The 21,881-nt window shown below is 47.5% G+C and overlaps 1 protein-coding gene across 1 annotated transcript; it reads right to left on the reverse strand.

Annotated features, from left to right (window-relative positions):
- Positions 1-17,816: 17,816 nt before the first annotated feature.
- On the reverse strand, positions 17,817-19,762 carry LOC147099769 (ferritin heavy chain B-like). The gene is made up of 3 exons (XM_085969368.1): positions 19,598-19,762; positions 18,731-18,877; positions 17,817-17,969 (listed from the first exon to the last, which is right to left on the reverse strand). Exons 1-3 carry the CDS (start codon positions 19,697-19,699, stop codon positions 17,832-17,834), a joined length of 387 nt encoding a protein of 128 aa, XP_085825494.1. The 5' UTR covers positions 19,700-19,762; the 3' UTR covers positions 17,817-17,831.
- Positions 19,763-21,881: the final 2,119 nt, after the last annotated feature.

Raw genomic sequence — 21,881 nt, forward strand, 5'->3', positions numbered from 1 at the left:
CTCTTTAATCTGTTACCTAGCTCCCTAAATTCTTGATGCAGGACCTCCTCCCCCTTCCTTCCTATGTCGTTGGTCCCAATGTGGACCACGACCTCTGCCTGCTCACCCTCCCCCTTAAGAATGCCCTGTAGCCGCTCAGTGACATCCCAGACCCTGGCCCCAGGGAGGCAACAAACCATCCTGGAGTCACGTTTGCGGCCACAGAAATGCCTATCTGTTCCCCTTACGATAGAATCCCCTACCACTATTGCTCTCCCACTCTTTTTCCTCCCTTTCTGAGCAGCAGAAGCGTCCCTGGTGCCAGGAAGCTGGCTGCTGCTGCCTTCCCCTGGTGAGTCATCCCCCTCAACAGTGTCCAACTTGGTATACTTGTTTGAAAGGGGGATGTCCGCAGGGCTTCCCTGCACTTCCTGCCTGCCTCTGTTGCTCCGCCTGATGGTCACCCGCTGTGCAGCCCTACCCTGAGGCGTGAACAACTCGCTAAATGTGCTATCCATGACCCTCTCAGCATCGCGCATGCTCCAAAATTCATCCACCCGCAGCTCGAGCGCCGCAATGCGGTCTACAAGTAGCTGCAGCTGGATGCATTTCCCGCACACATGGTCGTCAGGGACACTGGCAGCGTCCCTGATTTCCCACATGGAGCAAGAGGAGCAGAACACGGGTCTGAACTCGCCTGCCATGACTTACTCCTTCAATTAATCTAAAAAATTATTCAATACCCCAGTTACAGGTATACTCTAGGGCGCTTTATTTACCAACTGTCCCCACTACACCAGAGACCCTAGAAATTTAACACCACAGAAGTCAAGCTTGTATTGAAAAGAAATACTCACCAACCAATCACTTACCTGCTCCCTGGTGACGTCACACTCTGATTACTTTTTACCTCTCTCCTCTGCTGTTGCTTTGGTATGCCTCAGTATCTGCAGTATTTCGGTTTGTGTTCCTATCCTGTTGTAACTCTGGTCCAACTACCAGGCATTTAATAGGACCACAAAACTGTTATGTTCATTAATAACTAGTCGTTTGTATTAAGAACAGCTAGCTTTTGCTAGACACTTTATTGAGCACATGTGGACTAGGTACAGTATCTGTAGAGGCCTCCATCTTGACTGCTGCCTTGTGGGTGGTCTATTGCATTGTGGGTAGCCCACTCTTATATACATACAGCACCACCTAGTGTATCATTCCAGAATGACAGGTTACTGATCATTACATCCCCCTTTCTTTGAGGTTAAACAAAATCAGTATCAATCAATATCAATCAATAACAACATAAACATCTTCAACAGTCAATACATTTTCAATGCCATTTTCTTTGTACTCAAAGATTAAGTCTATCAGGCTTTTTTACTTCACGTGTGGATCTTCTCAGCACAGGTAAGTCTGATGTTTTTTCATGAGAGCCTGTATGTGTATTTGTGTTAGAATGTTCTTGTGGTGAGTGACAAGATTCAGTTGCGGCATTGTCATCGATTTGCTCTTCGATAGTCTCTTGTGTTTTTAGGAGGGAACGGCGGTTCCTCCTGAGAATATGTCCTTCCTCAGTTCTAACAGTGTATGACCTTGGTCCTACTTCCTCAAGAACTGTAGCTTTCCTGTTCCGTGCATCTGGATCCTCAATCCTGACAACATCATCCCTTGTCAATGGTTTCAGAGTTTTGGATGACTTGTCATAGTATGATTTCTGTTTCAGCTTTAACAGTTGAAGTCTCTGTCTCAGTTCCTTACTCTGCTTTTCTTTTGCACAGCAGGGTAGCGTGGTACGCAACTTGCGACCCATTAGGAGGTCAGCAGGTGAAGAACCAGAGTCTAAAGGCGAGGCTCGGTAGCTCAGCAGGGCGAGATAAGGATCAGACTTGCTTTCTGTCGCTTTCTTCAGTAGCTGCTCGAGAACTTGAACACCTTTCTCTGCCTTACCATTCGACTGAGCGTACAAAGGACTGGATGTGATGTGTTGAAAGTCATAATGTGCTGCAAACTGTTGCCACTCCTTACAGTTCAAGCACGGACCATTGTCGCTAACGGCAATCCTGGGAATTCCATGTCTGGCGAAGATGGATTTCACATGCATTATGACACTGCTTACTGTGGTGCTTGAGAGCAGCGCCATCTCAGGATAGTTAGAATAGTAGTCAATCACTATTAGATAGTCTTTACCATTTAAATGAAAAAGGTCCATACCAACCTATTGCCATGGTGCTGTTGGTATGTCAGCTACTATCATTGGTTCCTTTGCTTGTTTGTTTTGGTGTTTCTGACATGTCTCACATTTGCCTATCATGTTCTCAATGTCCTTATTTATACCAGGCCAATAAACAGTGTCTCTTGCTCTCCTTTTGCATTTTTCAATTCCGAGGTGTCCCTCATGAATCCTTTTGAGCACGTCTTGACGTAGAGCCTGTGGAATGACTATTCTGTTCTGTTTTAGTAATAGTCCACTTGCGACACTCAATTCTGACCTTATGTGAAAATATTTTGGACAGGAACCTTTTGGCCAACCATGATGAATGTTCTCTATTACTGTTTGTAATACGGTATCTTTTATTGTTTCTTCTGCTATTTGCTTTGATTTTGTGTCTGACACGGGCAGCGCAGCAGTGACCATTCTCACATGAACATCCACGTCTTCTTCAGTAGAGCTCACATGACTCATTGTGGGTGCTCGGGATAGTGCATCTGCTAACACTATGTATTTGCCTGGTGTGCAGATCAGTTCAAAGTCATATCTTTGCAGCTTCATCATGAGTCGTTGAATCCTTGGAGACATCTCATTCAGGTTCTTTTTCATGACGGCAACCAGTGGGCTGTGGTCTGTCTCAACTGTGAAGGTGGGAAGTCCATATATGTAGCCATGAAACTTTTCTAGTCCAACTACCAAGCCTAGACATTCCTTTTCAATCTGGGCGCATCGACACTCAGTATCAGTCATAGACCTGGAGGCATAGGCAACAGGCTTCCAATCTTCACCCTCTGCTTGTAGCAAGACCGCACCTAGGCCATCTTTTGATGCATCTGTTGACACTTTGATTCTTTTTGTTGGGTCAAAGAAGGTGAGTACAGGTGTGGTTGTCAGCACTGTTCTGAGGTTTATCCACTCTTGTTCATGTCTTTCTGTCCATGCGAACTCATTTGTTTTACGTAGCAGGTGTCGCAGATAGGCTGTGTGATAAAAATGATAACTTCCGGGAAGTTATGTCATCACTTCCTGTGAACTATGAACTATGAACTGTGTACATACCTCACTTCCTGTCATATGTCACTTCCTGTTGGACTGGTATAAATACTGGTCTGTTCAGTATTGTAAGAGGCTTCTACCAGAGGCATGGTAAAGTCGTCTCTTGTGTATGTAGTGTGTTTATAAGTTACTTAAAGCTTACTTTAAAGTTACTTGATGGTAAGTCTCCTTTTTCTTACATCAATTTAAGTAACTTAATATTTACACTGACAAATACTAGACCTTCAGACAAACTCGGAAGTTAAGGATCCAGGAAACCACCCATCATGGAGAAAATCCTTAGACCTATTCGTCTGGACTTGGACCCGAATACACCAGCAGCTGGCAGGGTATGGAAGCATTGGTATCGTACTTTTGAGAATTTTCTGGATGAATGTAAAGCGGATGCTCCTGCTAAATTGAAGATACTTGTCAATTATGTGACCCCAAAAGTGTTTGAATATGTTGATGACTGGGATAATTACGAAGAGGTGATTCGGGCACTTAAGAAACTGTATGCGAAGACCCCAAATGAGGTCTATGCTAGACATCTACTGGCCACAGCCCGACAAGGGCCAGGGGAATCAATTGACGAATTCCTGCAAGAACTTCGCAGGCTCAGCGTAGATTGTAACTTTCAGGCAGCCTCAGCTGAGCTGTACCGCCAAGAAATGATTCGTGATGCTTTCATCTGCGGGATTGCCTCTCCATTTATACGCCAGCGTCTACTAGAAAGTAAAACACTTGAGCTACAAAAAGCTTTTGACCTAGCTTGTTCACTGGATTTGGCAAAGAGAAATGCAGACCTCTATCAGCTGCCCAGATCTCGATCTGCTGCTGTAGCTGCAACCAGACAATTCAAGCGGTCTCAGGTGAACCCTATCATGGGGGAATCTAATTCTGATAATTCTGATGAAGAAGAGGAGGACGACCCCACTTTAGCAGCCTCTTGGCAATCTAGGAAGGAATGCTTCTTTTGTGGAGATGCTTTTCACCCTAGGAAAACCTGCCCTGCTCGCAATGCAATCTGCAGTTATTGCGGGAAAAAAGGACACTTTGCTAAAGTTTGCCTATCAAGGGCCTCTACGAGGGCCAATCCAGCTAAGGCCTACCGAACTGCCCCAATTAGGGCCTATCAAGATGCTCCAGCTAGGACCTATCAAGCTTCCTCTCGAGCTCTCTCCCGAAGAAGCACACCGAGAGTTTTAGCCACTCTCTGTGCAATGACACCAATTACAGCTGCTTGCCCACAGAACCTGTCTCATGCAGCCACAAAAATTTCAATTAAAGGGCATACCTTAGATGCCTTAATTGACTCAGGAAGTACTGATAGTTTCATTAAGGAACAGATTGTTGCGAAATTGAAACTACATGTCTTCCCATCGGACCAGGCAATTGCGATGGCCCAGTCATCACTTAATACCAGAATCTCCGGCTTTTGTGTTGTTGATATGACACTTCATGGTCGCATGTATCCCTCCACCCGACTTTCGGTGCTCAAGGACCTATGTAGTGATCTCCTCTTAGGGCTGGACTTCCAAAAACAGCATAAGAAACTCACCATTGAGTTTGGTGGATCCAAACCCGGACTTACTATTTCTAATATACCGTCTAAATTACCATTTTGTGCATTATCAACAGCTTCACTTGATGAACCCTCATTATTTGCCAGTATTCCGCCTCAATGCCAACCGATAATAACGAAATCGCGGCGCTTTAATCAGGAAGACCAATCTTTTATTGCGGCTGAAATCTCTCGACTTCTAGCAGAGGATATCATTGAACCATGTTCGTCGCCCTGGCGGGCTCAAGTCGTCATTGTCAAGAACCCTCTAAAACCTCACAAACAGCGACTATGCATCGATTATTCGCAAACCATCAATCAATATACCGACTTGGACGCCTACCCATTGCCACGCATTGATGATATGGTTAATAAACTGGCCGAATACAAAGTGTTCTCAACTTACGATTTAAAAAGTGCCTATCATCAGTTACCCTTGAAGGTCTCAGATAAGCAGTACACAGCCTTTGAGGCTAATGGACGGCTGTACCAATTTCATCGCCTCCCATTCGGGGTTACTAATGGAATGGCTGTCTTTCAACGGGCAATGGATGGCCTGGTTAAGCAGGAAAACCTAAGGGACACTTTTCCCTATCTTGATAACATTACCATTGCAGGTCACGATCAACAGGAACACGACTCCAACCTCCAAAAATTTCGGGATGCCCTCCATCGCCGTAATTTGACCCTGAATGAATCCAAATCTGTTGAGTCGCAACCGACCATCAACATCCTTGGCTACTGCGTAGGCAATGGTATCATTCAGCCAGACCCAGAAAGACTTCGCCCGCTCCAAGAGCTCCCGTCACCTAAGAATCCGGCTTCTTTACGTCGGGCTCTCGGTCTGTTTGCATACTACGCTAAATGGATTCCTCATTTTTCGGACAAAATCCAACCCTTGCTGCATGCTAGATCATTTCCACTGGGAACAGCGGCTGTTGCAGCCTTTAACCTTCTCAAAGAACAGTTGGAGAAAGCGGCTCTTCACTCCATTGATGAGAATCTCCCTTTCGTGGTTGAATGTGATGCCTCGGAGGTGGCGATCTCGGCTACTCTGAATCAGGAAGGTCGTCCTGTAGCATTTATGTCCAGGACCTTACAAGGTGCCGAGTTACATTATCCTCCGGTTGAGAAAGAAGCCACAGCCATCATAGAGGCAGTACGGAAGTGGAACCATTTTCTAGCTCGCCAGCACTTTACATTGATCACGGACCAACGATCAGTCGCCTTCATGCTCGATAATCGAAAACGAACCAAAATTAAGAATAGTAAAATACAACTTTGGAGGATGGAACTGGCCTCTTTTGGTTATACCATTCTCTATCGGCCTGGCAAGGAGAATGTGACCCCGGACACCCTCACACGGGCATTCTGCTCCACTATGTCATCCTCCACTCTCATGGATGTCCACAATGGTTTGTGTCATCCTGGCGTTACGCGCATGCTACATTTCGTACGATCACGGAATCTCCCTTTTTCCACTGGAGATGTAAAGAAAATATGCTCAGAATGCCGGCTTTGTGCGGAATTAAAACCTCAGTTCTTCCGCCCCTCAGATGGTATACTCATACATGCAACCCAACCGATGCAATGACTTAGCATCGATTTTAAGGGCCCAGTGCCCTCTTCAACTCGGAACACATATTTGCTCACCATGAGCGACGAATATTCACGTTTTCCGTTTGCCTTCCCCTGCTCCAATATGCTGGCGTCCACAGTAATCTGCTGCCTTGAGCAGGTATTTTCTCTCTGTGGCATGCCGGCTTATATTCACTCAGATCGGGGTCCATCCTTTATGTCAAGGGAACTCAAGGACTACCTCTCAGAACGGGGAATTGCTACAAGCAAAACAACACCATACCATCCCATCGGAAATGGGCAGGTAGAGAGGTATAACGGTATCATCTGGAATTCCGTACGTCTCGCTTTAAGATCTCGGGGCCTACCAGACCAGCAATGGGAAACAGTGCTTCCGGATGCATTGCACTCTATACGGTCCCTGCTTTCTACAGTCACAAATACTACACCTCATGAGCGGTTCTTTGGATTCCAGCGTCGCTCATCTCATGGGACATCACCCCCGTCATGGCTAACTACTCCTGGACCTGTATTACTCTGAAGATACATTCGGACGTCTAAAAATGACCCTCTTGTAGACGAGGTCGAACTAACCGATGCCAACCCCACCTATGCAAACATACGATATTCCGACGGCCGAGAATCTACCGTATCATTACGGGATCTGGCTCCCTGCCCACCAGGACCTAGTGGGACATCGGGTGATGGCATTTCACCAGGAAACTCTTGGGACCTATCGGGTACCCCTCTCCAGGATCCTGATCGGACACCAACTAGCTTGGTGCCGGTAGAACCACGTACTCAAGGTTGCGACCCTCCCAGTACCGCGCATGAAAGTACTGATCTGCCACAGACCAGCTCTGCACCTCCCTCTGAACAGAGGCAGTCCGACTTTGAACCTATTGGGGCTCGTACTCGAAGCCATGATCTCCCCGACCCTTCACAGGGCAATCCAGGCCACACAGACTCTGACCAATGGCCAAGCGCATGTAAGCGGACCAGCGACCCTCTACGACGGGAATCCAAACGGGCGCAACTCTTCCTTGTTCGGCGGCTGTGGACCAAAAGGTAGACCACAGCCTCCTAATCCTGCAGGAGGGAAGAATGTGATAATAATGATAACTTCCGGGAAGTTATGTCATCACTTCCTGTGAACTATGAACTATGAACTGTGTACATACCTCACTTCCTGTCATATGTCACTTCCTGTTGGACTGGTATAAATACTGGTCTGTTCAGTATTGTAAGAGGCTTCTACCAGAGGCATGGTAAAGACCTCTCTTGTGTATATAGTGTGTTTATAAGTTACTTAAAGCTTACTTTAAAGTTACTTGATGGTAAGTCTCCTTTTTCTTACATCAGGCTGTCTTGGCTGACAAGTTAGGAATGAACTTTCCAATGAAGTTTATCATCCCCATGATGCGTAGCATTCCTTTTTTGTCAGTGGGTCAGTGCATTTTGAGTACGGCGTTTACTTTTTCCATATCTGGCTCTATTCCTTTACCAGATAGATTATCTCCTAGGAAGGTGACTTCCTGGACGCCAAACTGACACTTGGCATTGTTGAGCTTCAGTCCATTCCGGCATATGCTCTGTAGCACTTTAGTCAGTCTCTCATTGTGTTCTTTCAGTGTGGAGCCCCAGATGATGATGTCATCAACATAGACCCGAACTCCTTCCAGACCTTCAATTATGTGTTCCATTGCTCTATGAAAGCTTTCAGATGCAGATATTATCCCGAAAGGCATTCTGAGGAAACAATACCTGCCAAATGGTGCGTTGAAGGTACAGTATTTGGTGCTCTCTTCATCCAGTTTTAGTTGCCAAAATCCTTGTGAGGCATCGAGCTTTGTAAAGTATCTGGCACCTGACATTTCACTGGTGATTTCTTCTCGCTTGGGAATCTGGTAGTGTTCACGTTTTATGTTTGCATTTAAGTCCTTTGGATCCATGCATATTCTTAGATCATTGTTCTTTTTCTTGACACATACCATGGAGTTAACCCAGTCTGTTGGCTCTTCGACTTTCCCGATGACTCCTAGTGTGGTCATTCAGCCCAGTTCATTCTTGAGCCGGTCATGCAGGGGTGCTGGAACTCTTCGTGGAGCATGTACCACTGGCTGAGCATCCTCCTTTAGCTGGATCCCGTAAGTGAATGGTAGAACTCCAAATCCTTTAAACACATCCTGGAAATTATTCACTACAGAATCCACCGAGTCATCTGGTCTGCTTATGGCACAGTTTATACGGTAGACTCTCTTGACCAGTTCTAAGTCCTCACAAGCTTTGTCACCCAGTAGTGAATCAAGTCCTTCAGCCACAACAGAAAACATGAGATGATGCACTTTGTCTTTGACTGTCACTTTAAGTCTGCATACACCTAAGCTATCTATTTTCTGTCCATTATAGTCCTTCAGTAGTACTGACTTTTTCTGTATTTTGGGCTTTTCTTTCATATTGTTAATGTCACTCATACTGATTAAGTTTGCTTTTGCCCCAGTGTCTAGTTTCAATGTAACTAATGCTCCATTTACCTGCAGTGGGATCATCCATTTGTCCTCTTTTACTGCATTGACGTTATGCTCAGCATTGTTTATTCCTGAGGGCTGCACATTTTCTGTATCCTTTTCTATATTGTCACATGACACCATTCCTACAAAAAATGTCTCACTTAAATCAGTGTCCTCAATCACATTAACTCGGACTTGTTGCCCTTTCTTTGTTTTTACTTTTGAAAAGCATTGTTTGGCAAAGTGATTCTTTCCATGACATTTTGTGCACATTTTCCCAAACACTGCACATTGTTTTAACTGGTGTTTGTAACCACAGCGTTTACAATTAAAAATTCCTTCCTCCGATTGATTTCACTTCTGTTCTGCCCATGTTTCTTCCCCTTGTAGGACACAGCACCGACAGCAGCACTTACTGCAATCGCATCATCATTGATTTCACTGAAAGTCTTGGCATGCTTTCGAGCTAGCTCGCTAGCTTGGCATATTTTCACAGCAATTTCCAATGTCAGTTCGGTTTCTCTCAACAGACGTTCCCTGACTTTTTTTTATCATGAATACCAAACACAATCTGGTCACGAATCATGGATGCTTTCAGCTCAGAGAAATTACATGTCTGTGCTTTCAGTTTCAGATCAGTCAAAAAGCTATCAAAAGTCTCATTTTGCTGCTGTGTCCGAGAATGGAAGATGTACCTCTCGTAGGTTTCATTCTTTTTGGGAGAACAATGTGTATCAAACTTCTTTAGCGCATCGTCTAATTTTTCTCTGTTCTCCTCTGGATTAAATACAAATGTATTAAATACCTCTATCGCCTGTGGGCCTGCAACCGTGAGCAGCAACGCTATTTTCCTTGTGCCTGGCTTCGTACCATACCCGATGGCAGCAATGTAGAGTTCGAATTGTTGTTTAAAAGTCTGCCAATTGTAGTCGACATTTCCTGTGAGTTTCAAACGCTCTGGTGGCTTCAAATTCTCCATGTCGCGTTGCACAATATTCAGCAGATCTTACCAATCCTGGTAGCATGTTGTGTTCATTAATAACTAGTCGTTTTTATTAAGAACAGCTAGCTTTTGCTAGACACATTATTGAGCACATGTGGATGAGGTACAGTATCTGTAGAGGCCTCCATCTTGACTGCTGCCTTGCGGGTAGCCTTGTGCATCGTGGGTTGCCCACTCTTATATACAGACAGCACCACCTAGAGTACCATTCCAGAATGACAGGTTACTGATCATTACAAAAACCTCCAGAACAGAGAAGAGTGAATTACATAAACCATACAACACAGAAATAGGATGTTTGGCCCGACTCTCTTCCGCAAACAGCAGTTGATGCTCGGTCAAGTGTTAATTTTAAATCTGAGATTAATAGATTTTTGTTAACCAAAGGTATTAAGGGATATGGGGCAAAGGCGGGTATATGGAGTGAGGTCACAGATCAGCCATGATCTCAATGAATGGAGGAACATGTTCAAGGGGCTCAATGGCCGCCTCCTGTTCCTATCCAGCTCATGTTTATTCTCTACACAAGAAGTGGTCCTAATCCCATGTGGCTGCCCTGTTCCTATACCATGGCATCTAATCTCGTTTAGGTACATCATTGGAGAGAGGTTCAGTTGTAACTACAGTGGTGTTTGAACTTGGCTCCCACCAGCAGTAAAAGTGAAGGTGGTCTCCCCAGAGTGTCAGAACAATCACGGGTGTGCAAGACACGTGACGCATCAATCGGCTGAGCCATTACAAATGTCCAAAGAGCTTTCATTTCCCTTGTGGTGTGGAAAACCAATGTATTTTCCAGTTTAACTCCTAGAAACAGTCCACCCAACATTTTATTATGAATCAGTTTATCCATGTATACTCGCTCAGTGCTGGAGAGAATATTTAAAGGGCCCTTGTGGCTTGGTATTTTCAAATGGAGTTCATTCATTCCCTTTAGATGAACTATTTTTGAACAGCTTTAATGGATGTTTAATTTGTGGGCCTAGAAATTCAGTTGCGTTCGCAAGCCGTTAACGCCATAAGAGGGGTAGATTTCCAGCGCTAGGCACTTAGCGCCCGGGCGCAGGCTGGTCTGCGCCAACGCCCAACTTCAGTTGACATTTAGCGCCGGCGCAAAGTGTTTGCGCCCGCTCAGCTGCGCGCGCAGCTTATGACGTCATTTCGTCGTGCAACGCTGTTTGTGCGCCCCAAACCAGAAATTCAGTGGCGCCCGCCCAATGTGGGCGTGGCACTGTTAAGAACTGTGAAGTGGAACGCAGCAGAGGCCCTGCGGGCCTCGGGGAGCACTAATTAAAGGGCACTTACACTGAAGTATAAAGGCCAGCCATTTTGCTGCAATGACTTTCGTGCTTTGGTTTTCTGGACAGAGACCAAGGAACAGACCTTACTGATTTGGGACAACATAGGAGAGGTATTTTTGGCTTCTGGCCAGATCTTGGAAATTTGACTCTTTGTGATTTCACTGTTTGCAAGTTTATTATGGGGGCTGCATGGGATTCCAACCGTCAGTTCCAGCATTATGTGTGAAGGGCTCGCAGACGCTGTGTGAGAGGGCCAGCCATGCCTAGACGCAGAGGGGCCATCAGGTGTCGGCAATGTAGGCCTTACCCACTCAGGGAATACCGGCAGCAGGTGTCCTATCTCACCATGACTGCCGCGCATTGTGTTAAGAGGCTGCGCTTCAGAAGGGATGTGGTTGCAGAGATCTGCCAGCTGCTTCACAGAGATCTGCGTCCACAGCTGATGTGCAGGACGTCTCTGTCGGTGGAAGTGAAGGTCACGGTGGCTCTGAACTTTTATGCAAGCGGCTCCTTCCAAGCCGCTGCTGGGGTCATAGCAAACATCTCCCAGTTCGCCGTGCATCACTGCATCCGGCAGGTCACCGATGCCCTTTTCGCAAGGAGACACCAATTCATCTCCTTCCCCATGACCCTAGAGAGGCAGGAGCAGCGTGCAGTCGGATTTGCCGGGATCGCCGACTTCCCCATGGTGCAGGGCGCCATTGACTGCACGCATGTGGCTATGCGGGCACCTATCGACAATGCCGAGGATTACCGCAACCGGAAGGGCTACCATTCCCTCAATGGACAGCTGGTGTGTGACCACAGGCAGCGCATCCTAGCTGTCAATGCCCGCTTTCCAGGAAGCAGCCACGATGCATTTATCCTGCGCCAGACTACTGTGGCTGACATGTTCGAGGCACAGCCTCCACCAAGGGGATGGCTTATTGGGGACAAGGGCTACCCTTTGTGCACATGGCTCATGACCCCTCCGCGCGCCCATCACCCCTGCAGAGGAGGCATACAACGAAAGCCATCAAGCCACAAGGAACATCATAGAGCAAACGATTGGCGTCCTGAAGCAACGGTTCCGCTGCCTGGATCGATCCGGCGGATCTCTACAGTATTCGCCGGATAGAGTCTCCCAGTTCGTCGTCATTTGCTGCATGCTGCACAACCTGGCTATCCGCAGGACTCAGGCACTGCCACCTCACGTTGGGCCACCACCTGAGGAGGACGAGCAGGAGGACCATGAGGAGGAGGAGGAGGAGGAGGAGGAGTACCAGCCGAGAAGGGAGCCACAAGGTCCAAGGGCCGTCCGCCGGCGGCTTATTGAACGACACTTCTAGGCCCCCTGTCAGAGAATGGCTTGTGGCAATGAACGCACCTGAATGCAGCCGCTCCGCAAGCCCTCAGCCGGTTAACGCAACAACCACTTGAAACATGACACCTGGACAAGCTGAATAAATAAAGTGCTTTATTTAACAAACTCAGGGCCCTTCCCACATGAAACAGAAAAACAGACAAGACCCCCAAAAAACAGTGAAAAACATATCTCACTCCCGCAACCTGGGGAGGAATAGCAAAACTTGTCAATCCAATTGGCCTTCATCTTCGGCCTTTCCAAAATAAGCCTCCCCCGCTCCAGAACACAAACACCCCCATATAAAAAAAACAGTTGCCGACACCCTCTACTTGGTGTGCCGAGAGGGCGAGTCCTTGTGCAGGCTTCTCCGGCCCCTGCCCGACCTGTTGCTCCACCTCAACCTGGGCCCTGTGGATGTTGGAAGGCTGGGGGAAGGCTCCTGAGGGCCACAATGCGTAACGGCAGATGCCCTTGGGGGTCGGCCTAGACGAGGTCCGGCCCGGGAGGGTCCGGCTGCTGACTGCTGCAGCTGTGGCTGGGCAGCATCAGTCTCTGCAGCAGCTCGTCGCACCTTGGCTGGGGGAGTGGCTGTGGCGGCTGCAGCAATGGGGGCAAGCTGGCTGATGCCAGGCGCTCGCTGGTCGCCAGAGACACTGGCACTCGGCCGGGCTGGCACTGCAGCAAGCGCAGCAATCTGGTGGAGGCCAGACCGCTGTGCTGCAGCAGGGCGGCGGGTGCCCTGTCGATGCTTCCGTGACACAGCGAGTGTGGCAGAAGTGAGTGCCCGAACTGCCCTGTTCTGTGCCCGCATCAGATCAGCCAGTGTCTGCATGGCACCACTCATGAACTCGCGACTCGCGTCCTGTGCTGTCGCGAGTTGGTCGACACCCCTGGCCTGTGCTGCCGCGAGTTGGTCGACACCCCTGGCCTGTGAGTCCCCGAAAGCGGCCACACTATGAGCCAGGGACTCAATGGCCTGAGGCAACTGTCCCACAACCCCCATGAACTCGTTGTGGCACCGCTCGGAGGCCGCGGACATTTCATCAAGGAGGCGCACCTCCTGGGCGAGGACCGTCTCCGGACTGGAGGGCGGACTCTCCATCTGGGGAGAAGGCCGCCGAGCTGCCCGACCCTTCCCGCGTGCCTGGACGCCACTGGGCCCAGCAACTGCCCTCCCCTGGAACACTTCCCCCCTCTGGGGAGAAGGCAGCCGTGCTGCCCGACCCTTCCCGCGTGCCTGGAAGCCACTGGGCCCAGGAGCTACACCCCCCTGCAACACTTCCCCCCTCTGGGGAGAAGGCAGCCGTGCTTCCCGACTCTTCCCGCCTGCCTGGACGCCACTGGGCCCAGGAGCTGCACCCCCCTGCAACACTTCCCCCTGGCTCTCCTCCAGGCAAGACGTGTCCCCTCCATTGCCATCCCCTGGCGCGGATGAGGGTTCCCCCGATGTGCCGCCTTCCTCTTTGTCCTCGTCGTCCTCCTCTTCCGAGGGACTGGCACTCTCAGCTTCATGGACCTCCTCCTCACCAGCTGAAAGCAGGAAGGCACAAGAGTAGCTTTAGAGTGAGGACAGGGCGTCAGCGAGGGAGGCATGAGTGGTGGCATTATGCGCATTGGTCAGACAGTGGCAAAGGATGTAGATCTGAAGCGCAAGGGGAACGAGAGAGGTCCAAACGGTCATGTCCTTACCATTGGGGCCCCGCACAGGGACGGCATCTCCAATAGCAACGGGGCCAACCACCCGGCCACGCATGAGTCGAGCCACGCGCTCCTCCAGGTCACTGAGCTCCTGGAACTGGCCACGGCCACCCCCGGTGACATTCCGGCTCTTCATATTCTTGGCCAGCTTCGCCTGCAAGAGAAAGGACGGCCTCTAAGTACAGTGTGTTGCCCTGTTGTTGTCTGCACTGCCTCCCATGGTGGAATAGCATGGCCAGTGTGGTGCCCTGTTGTTGTGTGCACTGCCTCCCATGGTCGAATAGCATGGCCAGTGTGGTGCCCTGTTGTTGTGTGCACTGCCTCCCATGGCCGAATAGCTTGGCCAGTGTGTAAAGTGCAGAAAGTGCTATTGATGATCATGCCAGTGCCATAGCTGCGGGAGGAGGGATGGCCATTAGGCCTTTGAGGTCCCGTTGCCCATAATGTGAGGTGCATATGCAAGGATGAGGAGGACACTGGAAAGGGTACTCACCCTGACCATCCGAGTGAGGTCGTTGTACTTCTTGCGGCATTGGTCCGCACTCCTGGGGACATCGCTGGTGGATGACACCCTGTGGGCGATTTCCCTCCAGGCTCTCCTGTACTGACTCCTGGGAGCCTTCTTGCCACTGTCCGGGCACAAGATCTCTCTTCTCTTTTCAAAAGCCTTAAGCAGCACCCTCAAAGCATGCTCTGAGAAGCGCTGCGCTCGTTCACGGGCCTTCTGCATGGCTTCAGGCGCTATTTGGGTCCACCAGCAGTGTTTCGGCCTAGCTGCAGGGCTCCACTATCCAGGGCGTGGCAGCAGACAAAGTCGACCCTTCCCCCTTTAAGAGCTGACCGGCGTCAGGGTGTCTGCTGTGAATCAAAACATGACCGCACCTGCGCTGCGCCCGGCCTCGGCGTTATCAGTCCGCACCGCCGGCTTAGCGCCTAATGATAGGAGTGCAACGCCAGTTTCAGCGCTCGCCCAAACTCCTTGGCCAAATCTACTGAATTTCGGCGAAGTGGCCTACACTTTCCGGCGGGCGCAAACTTCAGCGCCCGCCCGACTTTACCGCCCTAGAAGTGGCGCGACTGAATTTCTAGGCCGTGGATTCTGCAGGAACACTCAGAAATCACCGCACACTTTGTGGGTTAAGGGCAGTCTTTTGGAACAGTTGTGGCCATTAGCGATATACCGAATGAATTAGCGAAAATAATCTAGCTACTATTTGATCAGAATTAGCTAGTGGATCCCTACTGTCTTGTTTTGCACACTTTGTACAAAAATAATAAATTGCAGGACAACGGATTATTACAATTTAAACTCTTTTAATGAAGCATCAAGTCTGTAAGCTTTCTCAATCAATACAGCACCGTGTGGACAAGATGGAGTTCGGACCCCTGGGTCTTCTAAACAATAGCAGTCCTTACAGATGCCTGCAGGCCAATGACAACGCAACATGTGATCACGTGAATACGATAGGTATTGCTTCGATGCCTGCGGGCCAATGATAATTCAGTATGCAAATGTTACACCTACAACAATGCTGCTGCAATAGAAAGTAAGTAAGTTTTTGGTAGAAAAATCATTGGCTTGAATAGGATTGATATGATTGTGGCAGAGAGCACATAGGGACAGTAACACAATTCACTATGTATAGGCAATGTTATCGCTCCACGTTATGTACGGAACTTGGTTGGGTTATCTGAGCAGGGTCCCTTTTAGAGTCGTCGATTGTGTGTCGATGTCATAGCCCTGCGACGAGGCCGAGTCCCTCAGTCCATGCGGAGAGTTAATAAAGCTAACACGTGTTTTTCTTTGCTGCTATGAAAGTCTCGCACTCTATTTCCAGTGACTCCTACATGATTACTGATTTAGCTTCACTTTACCCAACACCAACAAACTCCCTGTAGGACACACTACTGCTCGATTCAGACTAGTGCTTTACTTAATCCCAGACATCAAGTATTGCCGTCGGTGGGGCTAGAAAAAGAAAGTAACCTGGGAAAGAAAGAGAATGATAAACAGAAATGATCCTGCCCAAATGGAAGTTTCTAAGATGGCCAACGCTGTACTGTGTACACATGTCACACAGCTTTGGCAATCTAGTGCGTGACTTGTGCCATCAGTCAAATGTAAAGACAGCTCAATAGCAGATCATTCCCCCACCTTTACAGGTAAAAGTCTGAAGCAAGACACCAGGCATGTACTCTCCCTTCTCCTGACTGAAGAGTCACTACTGTCAGCACTAATTCAACCCCCTTCACCCTTGCCCATTTCTTTGTTTTAAACCACCACAGCTTAATGACTGTTTGCTGGCAGATGTTATAAAAAACCCTTTTCAGCAGGAACTGTTACCGAGAGCTCAGAAAACCATTAGAATCCTCTCCAGTGATGATTTGAAGATGTGGGCACAGCCATCCTGGGAGTGACTTCTGTATTTTTAACTTGGATCATATTACACAGCTGTGTATTGTGCAGTGGGATCTTAACCAGATCAGCTATTGAATTAAACAAAGACAAACCAGTTCAATGATGAATAACCTTTATTTCCATGTACTGTGACAGTTAGATGAGAAAACTGGGAAATAATGACAACTTCATTTCATGGTCACACTTCATTTCCAACCTGTATAGAACTAATGGTTCAAGAATCCCATTCAACTCAGGCTGTGCTTGTCAAACAGGTACTCTCCCATGCCATTCTCAGGGGCTCCCAGTCTCTTCAAGTTGGTGATGTGATCTCCAAGCTTCTTGATCATCTTCACTTGCTCATCCAAGTAGTGGGTCTCCAGGAAGTCACACAACTGAAAGTGAAAAACAAAGCACAATTAGCTCAGAGGAGACATCATCAAAGGCCTTCTGAGCTTCACCGCCCATGGAGATGGTCCTTTATCTTCTACTGGATGGGGTAACTGGTACAAGTGCTGCAGAGAAATAGGTGGATTGGACGTCAGATTAGATTTACTCCAGGAGTAATGCATTTACCAATTTAAAATTGGAAAGCAGAACCCCCTTCAGTTACAACTTCTCCTTTGGTGTCCCAATTTCAATCTGCTTTATGCACTGGCCTCATCTCAGTGAGATCCTGATGTTGAAGTATTTTGTGAAAGATCATCAGAAACCTATTGGGCATGGAGATATTGCTAAAGATCAGTGATCAGATTAAGCTCCCCAGATAGCCTTCAACTCACCCAAAACATGGCAAGTGTCAGCCATGGCTTACTGGTACCACTGCCAGTCAGAAGGCCCTGGGTTGTCCCATTTCAGAGAATGGAGTGAAAACCAACACTTCACTGCAGTACTGAGGGAGAGCTGCAATGTCAGAGGTATTGTCTTTTGGATAAAACAGTACACAAGGTCTTGTCTGCCCACATGGTACTATTTCAAAGAAAAAAAACTGGAATGTCAGTGTCCTGGCCAATATTGATCACTAACCAACTTAATAAAACAGACTATCTGGTGATTTCTCTCATTTCTGCAGCAGGATCTTGGTGTGCAGATTGACTGCCATGTTGCAAACATTACAATAATGACACTTCAAGAAGTACTGAATTGGCTGTAGTGTTTTTGGACACCGACGACAAGGAAGGCACTGTAGATATGCAAATCTTTCTTTAAATGAGACATTAGGAACTTACATGAGGGTCAGTGTTCCCAGTGGAGAGTTTGTGTAGATCCAACAGACTCTGGTTGACATCCTTCTCCAGCTGCAGAGCTCTCTGCATCACCACTAGGCCATTGCTCCACTCATCCTGCTCTGGTTTCTGAGAGTTTGTAGGGGTGGGGTATAGAGTAACATTGGAAGAAATTAGTTAACAGACTTGAACATTTCAGGAGTTAGTCAGATCACAACTCAATGTCATTCTTGATATTCTAAGCCAGGATTTTAACCAGACAGTTCATCAAGAATTCTCTTTGGAATGAGTTATTTGACTTGAAATCACAGCACTATAGGCTCTAAAGTGAGATCACCTAAAATGGAGCACAATATTCCAAATGAGGTCTATCTAGCAGTAATTGCAGTAACACTTCCTTGCTTTCTATTCTATGCCAGAACATGAAGCCCACCTTTCAATCAGCCTTTTGTCTCTGCAAGCTAGCTTCTAAATGACATCTGTACTGGGACACACCCCAAATCCCTACACTCTTACATCTGATGTGAACATCAACCACTTCCTTCCAGTCAACCCCCTAGCCAGTCTCCAATTTTGCCCTGGAGCTCACTATAGACCCTAGCTCAGCAGATCACTATTTGCACATTTAGATCATATGCACTAGTCACCATCCAGTGGTCTATTTTATACCAACTGCCTCCTACTCCACCCAGTTTTATTGGGGTCACAAGGTTGCTTCTAATGCACTTCCAATTTCTGCCAGCAATCTCCTGCCTTCTGAAAATCCATGCATACAACAGTCATTGAACCTCCTCTTGGAACAACTTCCATGACTCAGATAATCTAGTATGAGGTAACTAGCCTACTTTTCACAAAACCATGGCAATTCTTCAAAGTTTGCTGAATCTAACCTTGACATCCTCCAGGACAACACGCCCCCCACGCATATTCTGGAATTTCAGCAGTTTCTCAGCATGCTCACGTTCCTCATGTGACTGCTCCTTGAAGAACTCGGCAAAGTGACGCAGGGCAACATCATCCCGGTCAAAGTAATACGACTGCAGGTGGAGAGAAAAATGGAAGAGACAATTGAAATCTAGATCTGATCCATGGCCAACTCAAATGGTAGCAACACCAATACTTTCCAAATCCTTTTTGAATATGTTGGAAGCTCCTCATTGAAGTAGCTCAACAGAATAGGAGGTTATGTTACTAGAAAATATTAGCGAGCTTTAATGCTTTTTGGAATAAAGCTCTCAACTACACTTGGTCAAAATATCTGTGGTATCTTCTTTTGTTCCCAGATGAAAGTCTAAAAGCAGAGAAGGAAAAGAGCCAAATCTTTAAAATTAAATAGTTTAACACCATCCTCAGGTGAGAAAGACTAACAGGATTCACTCAATTAGAGGGGGATAAAAACTGGCCAGAACCAGCCAATGTTTCACTAACTAGTCACCCAATTCAATCTAATTGTTGCCATCCAAGTTGGAAGTTGACTAGTTTTAGTGAATCTTCAAGATGAACCCTCCATTACAAACTTGATGAAACCCTGGAGTTAGTTTCAAATATAAACACATCAGAATAGGACAGAGCTATTACAGAGCAGGAAAGAGTCCTTCTGCAAGATCACTGTCTTAAGAGCATTCACTGGATTAAGACTGGGGAGGGCTATAGAGAGACCCTCTAAAGCCCATTCATTGACCTAGAGAAATTCTACCTGCTTAGAATAAAATAACAGCCTTAATTTTGAAATAGGACCCCAAAAATACAAAACTCACCATGGAGAGATAAACATAGGAGGAATAGAGCTCCATGTTGATCTGCTTGTTGACAGCATCCTCACAGTCCTTGTGATAGTTCTGACGCACTTGGGAGGCCATCTTAACTCTTCCTGTTGCAAAGCACTGAGCTCAAACTCCACTGTAGTAACAACCTAACCTCTACCCTCACAAGCTCCTGCATTTCAACAGGGTCTGGCATGATCAATGATGATTGACAATCCCTGTGAGCCAGTCAGGATCTTCCATCAATCCAGGCACCAATTAACAAAGGAGAGGGGGCGGTGTGTGATACCCAGAGCCAATCAGAGCTTTGGAATACAGAGGTTTGGATGATTATTCTGTGATGTCATTGCTGTTGGTTTCTTTGACTTTCCTCAAACTGAATTTGAAAGCGTCTCTGTTCTCAGAATCAGAGTTTCACAACATATCTCAAAGAGCTCGATGAAATTCCACCCTACAGATGGTGTCGAGCACAGCCGGCTCTAAGTTAACCCGTCTCTCGGAGAATTGATGGGCATCTCGGTGGCTCCAGAATGAGTCCGTGATACCAAGGTTCACAATGTTGACCACAATAGATTGAAAGAGACTGACCTACACCAGTCAGTCTGCAGTGGATCTGCAAAGCAGCCCACAACGAGTTGGGGAAATGGAAAGTGGATCAGTGGGGAGCTTCAGACAGAATCTGTTGCTCCGTCACTGTAAAGTGCGATGTGGACTTTTATCCCCATGAAATTTAAGAGCTGTAAAGTCCTGTGGTTAGTTTGCACTGTTTCCTCATCTCCTGCAAACCCCGGGTCTGTTTTGAGGAATGGTTTTATACCAGAAAGGTCAAGTGTCTCGTGTTTTCTCGACCGATGCTGCCTGACCTGCTGAGTGTCTCCAGCGTTTTCTGTTTTTCTTTGAGATTTCCAGTATCATAGAGTCATAGAGTAATACAGCACGGATAGAGGCCCTCGGCCCATCGTGTCTGCGCCGGCCATCAAGCCCTGTCTAATCTAATCCCATATTCCAGCATTTGTTCCGTAGCCTTGTATGCTATGGCATTTCAAGTGCTCATCCAAATGCTTCTTAAATGTTGTGAGGGTTTCTGCCTCCACAACCCTTTCAGGCAGTGAGTTCCAGACTCCAACCACCCTCTGGGTGAAAAAGTTCTTTCTCAAATCCCCTCTAAACCTCCCGCCCTTTACCTTGAATCTATGCCCCCTAGTTATTGACCCCTCTACTAAGGGAAAAAGCTCCTCAGCATCCATCCTATCTATGCCCCTCATCATTTTGTACACCTCAATCATGTCCCCCCTCAGCCTCCTCTGCTCCAAGGAAAACAAACTCAATCTGCCCAGTCTCTCTTCATAGCTGAAGCGCTCCAGCCCTGGTAACATCCTGGTGAACCTCCTCTGCACCCTCTCTAACGCGATCACATCCTTCCTGTAGTGTGGCGACCAGAACTGCACACACTATTCCAGCTGTGGCCTAACCAGTGTTTTATACAGCTCCATCATAACCTCCTTGCTCTTATATTCAATGCCTCGGCTAATGAAGGCAAGTATCCCATATGCCTTTTTTGCCACCTTATCCACCTGTGCCGCCGCCTTCAGGGATCTGTGTACTCGCACACCCAGATCCCTCTGACCCTCCGTCTTGCCGAGGGTCTTTCCATTCATTGTGTATTCCCTTGCCTTGTTAGTCCCCCCAAAGTGCATCACCTCGCACTTTTCCGGGTTAAATTCCATTTGCCACTGTTCCGCCCATCTGACCAACCCATCTATATCGTCCTGCAGACTGAGGCTACCCTCCTCGCTATTTACCACCCTACCAATTTTTGTATCATCCGCGAACTTACCGATCATACCCTTTACATTCATATCCAAGTCATTAATGTAGACCACAAACAGCAAGGGACCCAGCACCGATCCCTGTGGTACCCCACTGGCCACAGGCTTCCAGTCACAAAAACAACCTTCGACCATCACCCTCTGCCTTCTGCCACTAAGCCAGTTTTGTATCCAATGTGCCAAGGCACCCTGGATTCCATGGGCTCTTACCTTCTTGACCAGTCTCCTGTGCGGGACTTTATCGAAGGCCTTACTGAAATCCATCTGTACCACATCCACTGCGTTACCCTCATCCACACACCTCGTCACCCCCTCAAAAAATTCAATCAAATTAGTCAGACATGATCTTCCCTTGACAAAGCCATGTTGACTATCCCTGATTAATCCTTGCCTCTCCAAGTGGAGACAAATTTTGTCCCTCAGAATTTTTTCCAAGAATTTTCCTACCA

The sequence above is a fragment of the Somniosus microcephalus genome, chromosome 28, assembly GCF_052327205.1.
Source record: "Somniosus microcephalus isolate GS21.2 chromosome 28, FLI_Smic_1.0, whole genome shotgun sequence".
Classification (NCBI taxonomy): Eukaryota; Metazoa; Chordata; class Chondrichthyes; order Squaliformes; family Somniosidae; genus Somniosus; species Somniosus microcephalus.

Coding starts and splice junctions, on each gene's coding strand:
- LOC147099769 (XM_085969368.1), bottom strand. CDS start 19,699: ATGGCCTCCCAAGTGCGTCAGAACTATCACAAGGACTGTGAGGATGCT. Junction 18,878..19,597: donor CCTATGTTTATCTCTCCATG/GTGAGTTTTGTA, acceptor CTCCACCTGCAG/TCGTATTACTTTGACCGGGA. Junction 17,970..18,730: donor TTGTCCTGGAGGATGTCAAG/GTTAGATTCAGC, acceptor ACAAACTCTCAG/AAACCAGAGCAGGATGAGTG.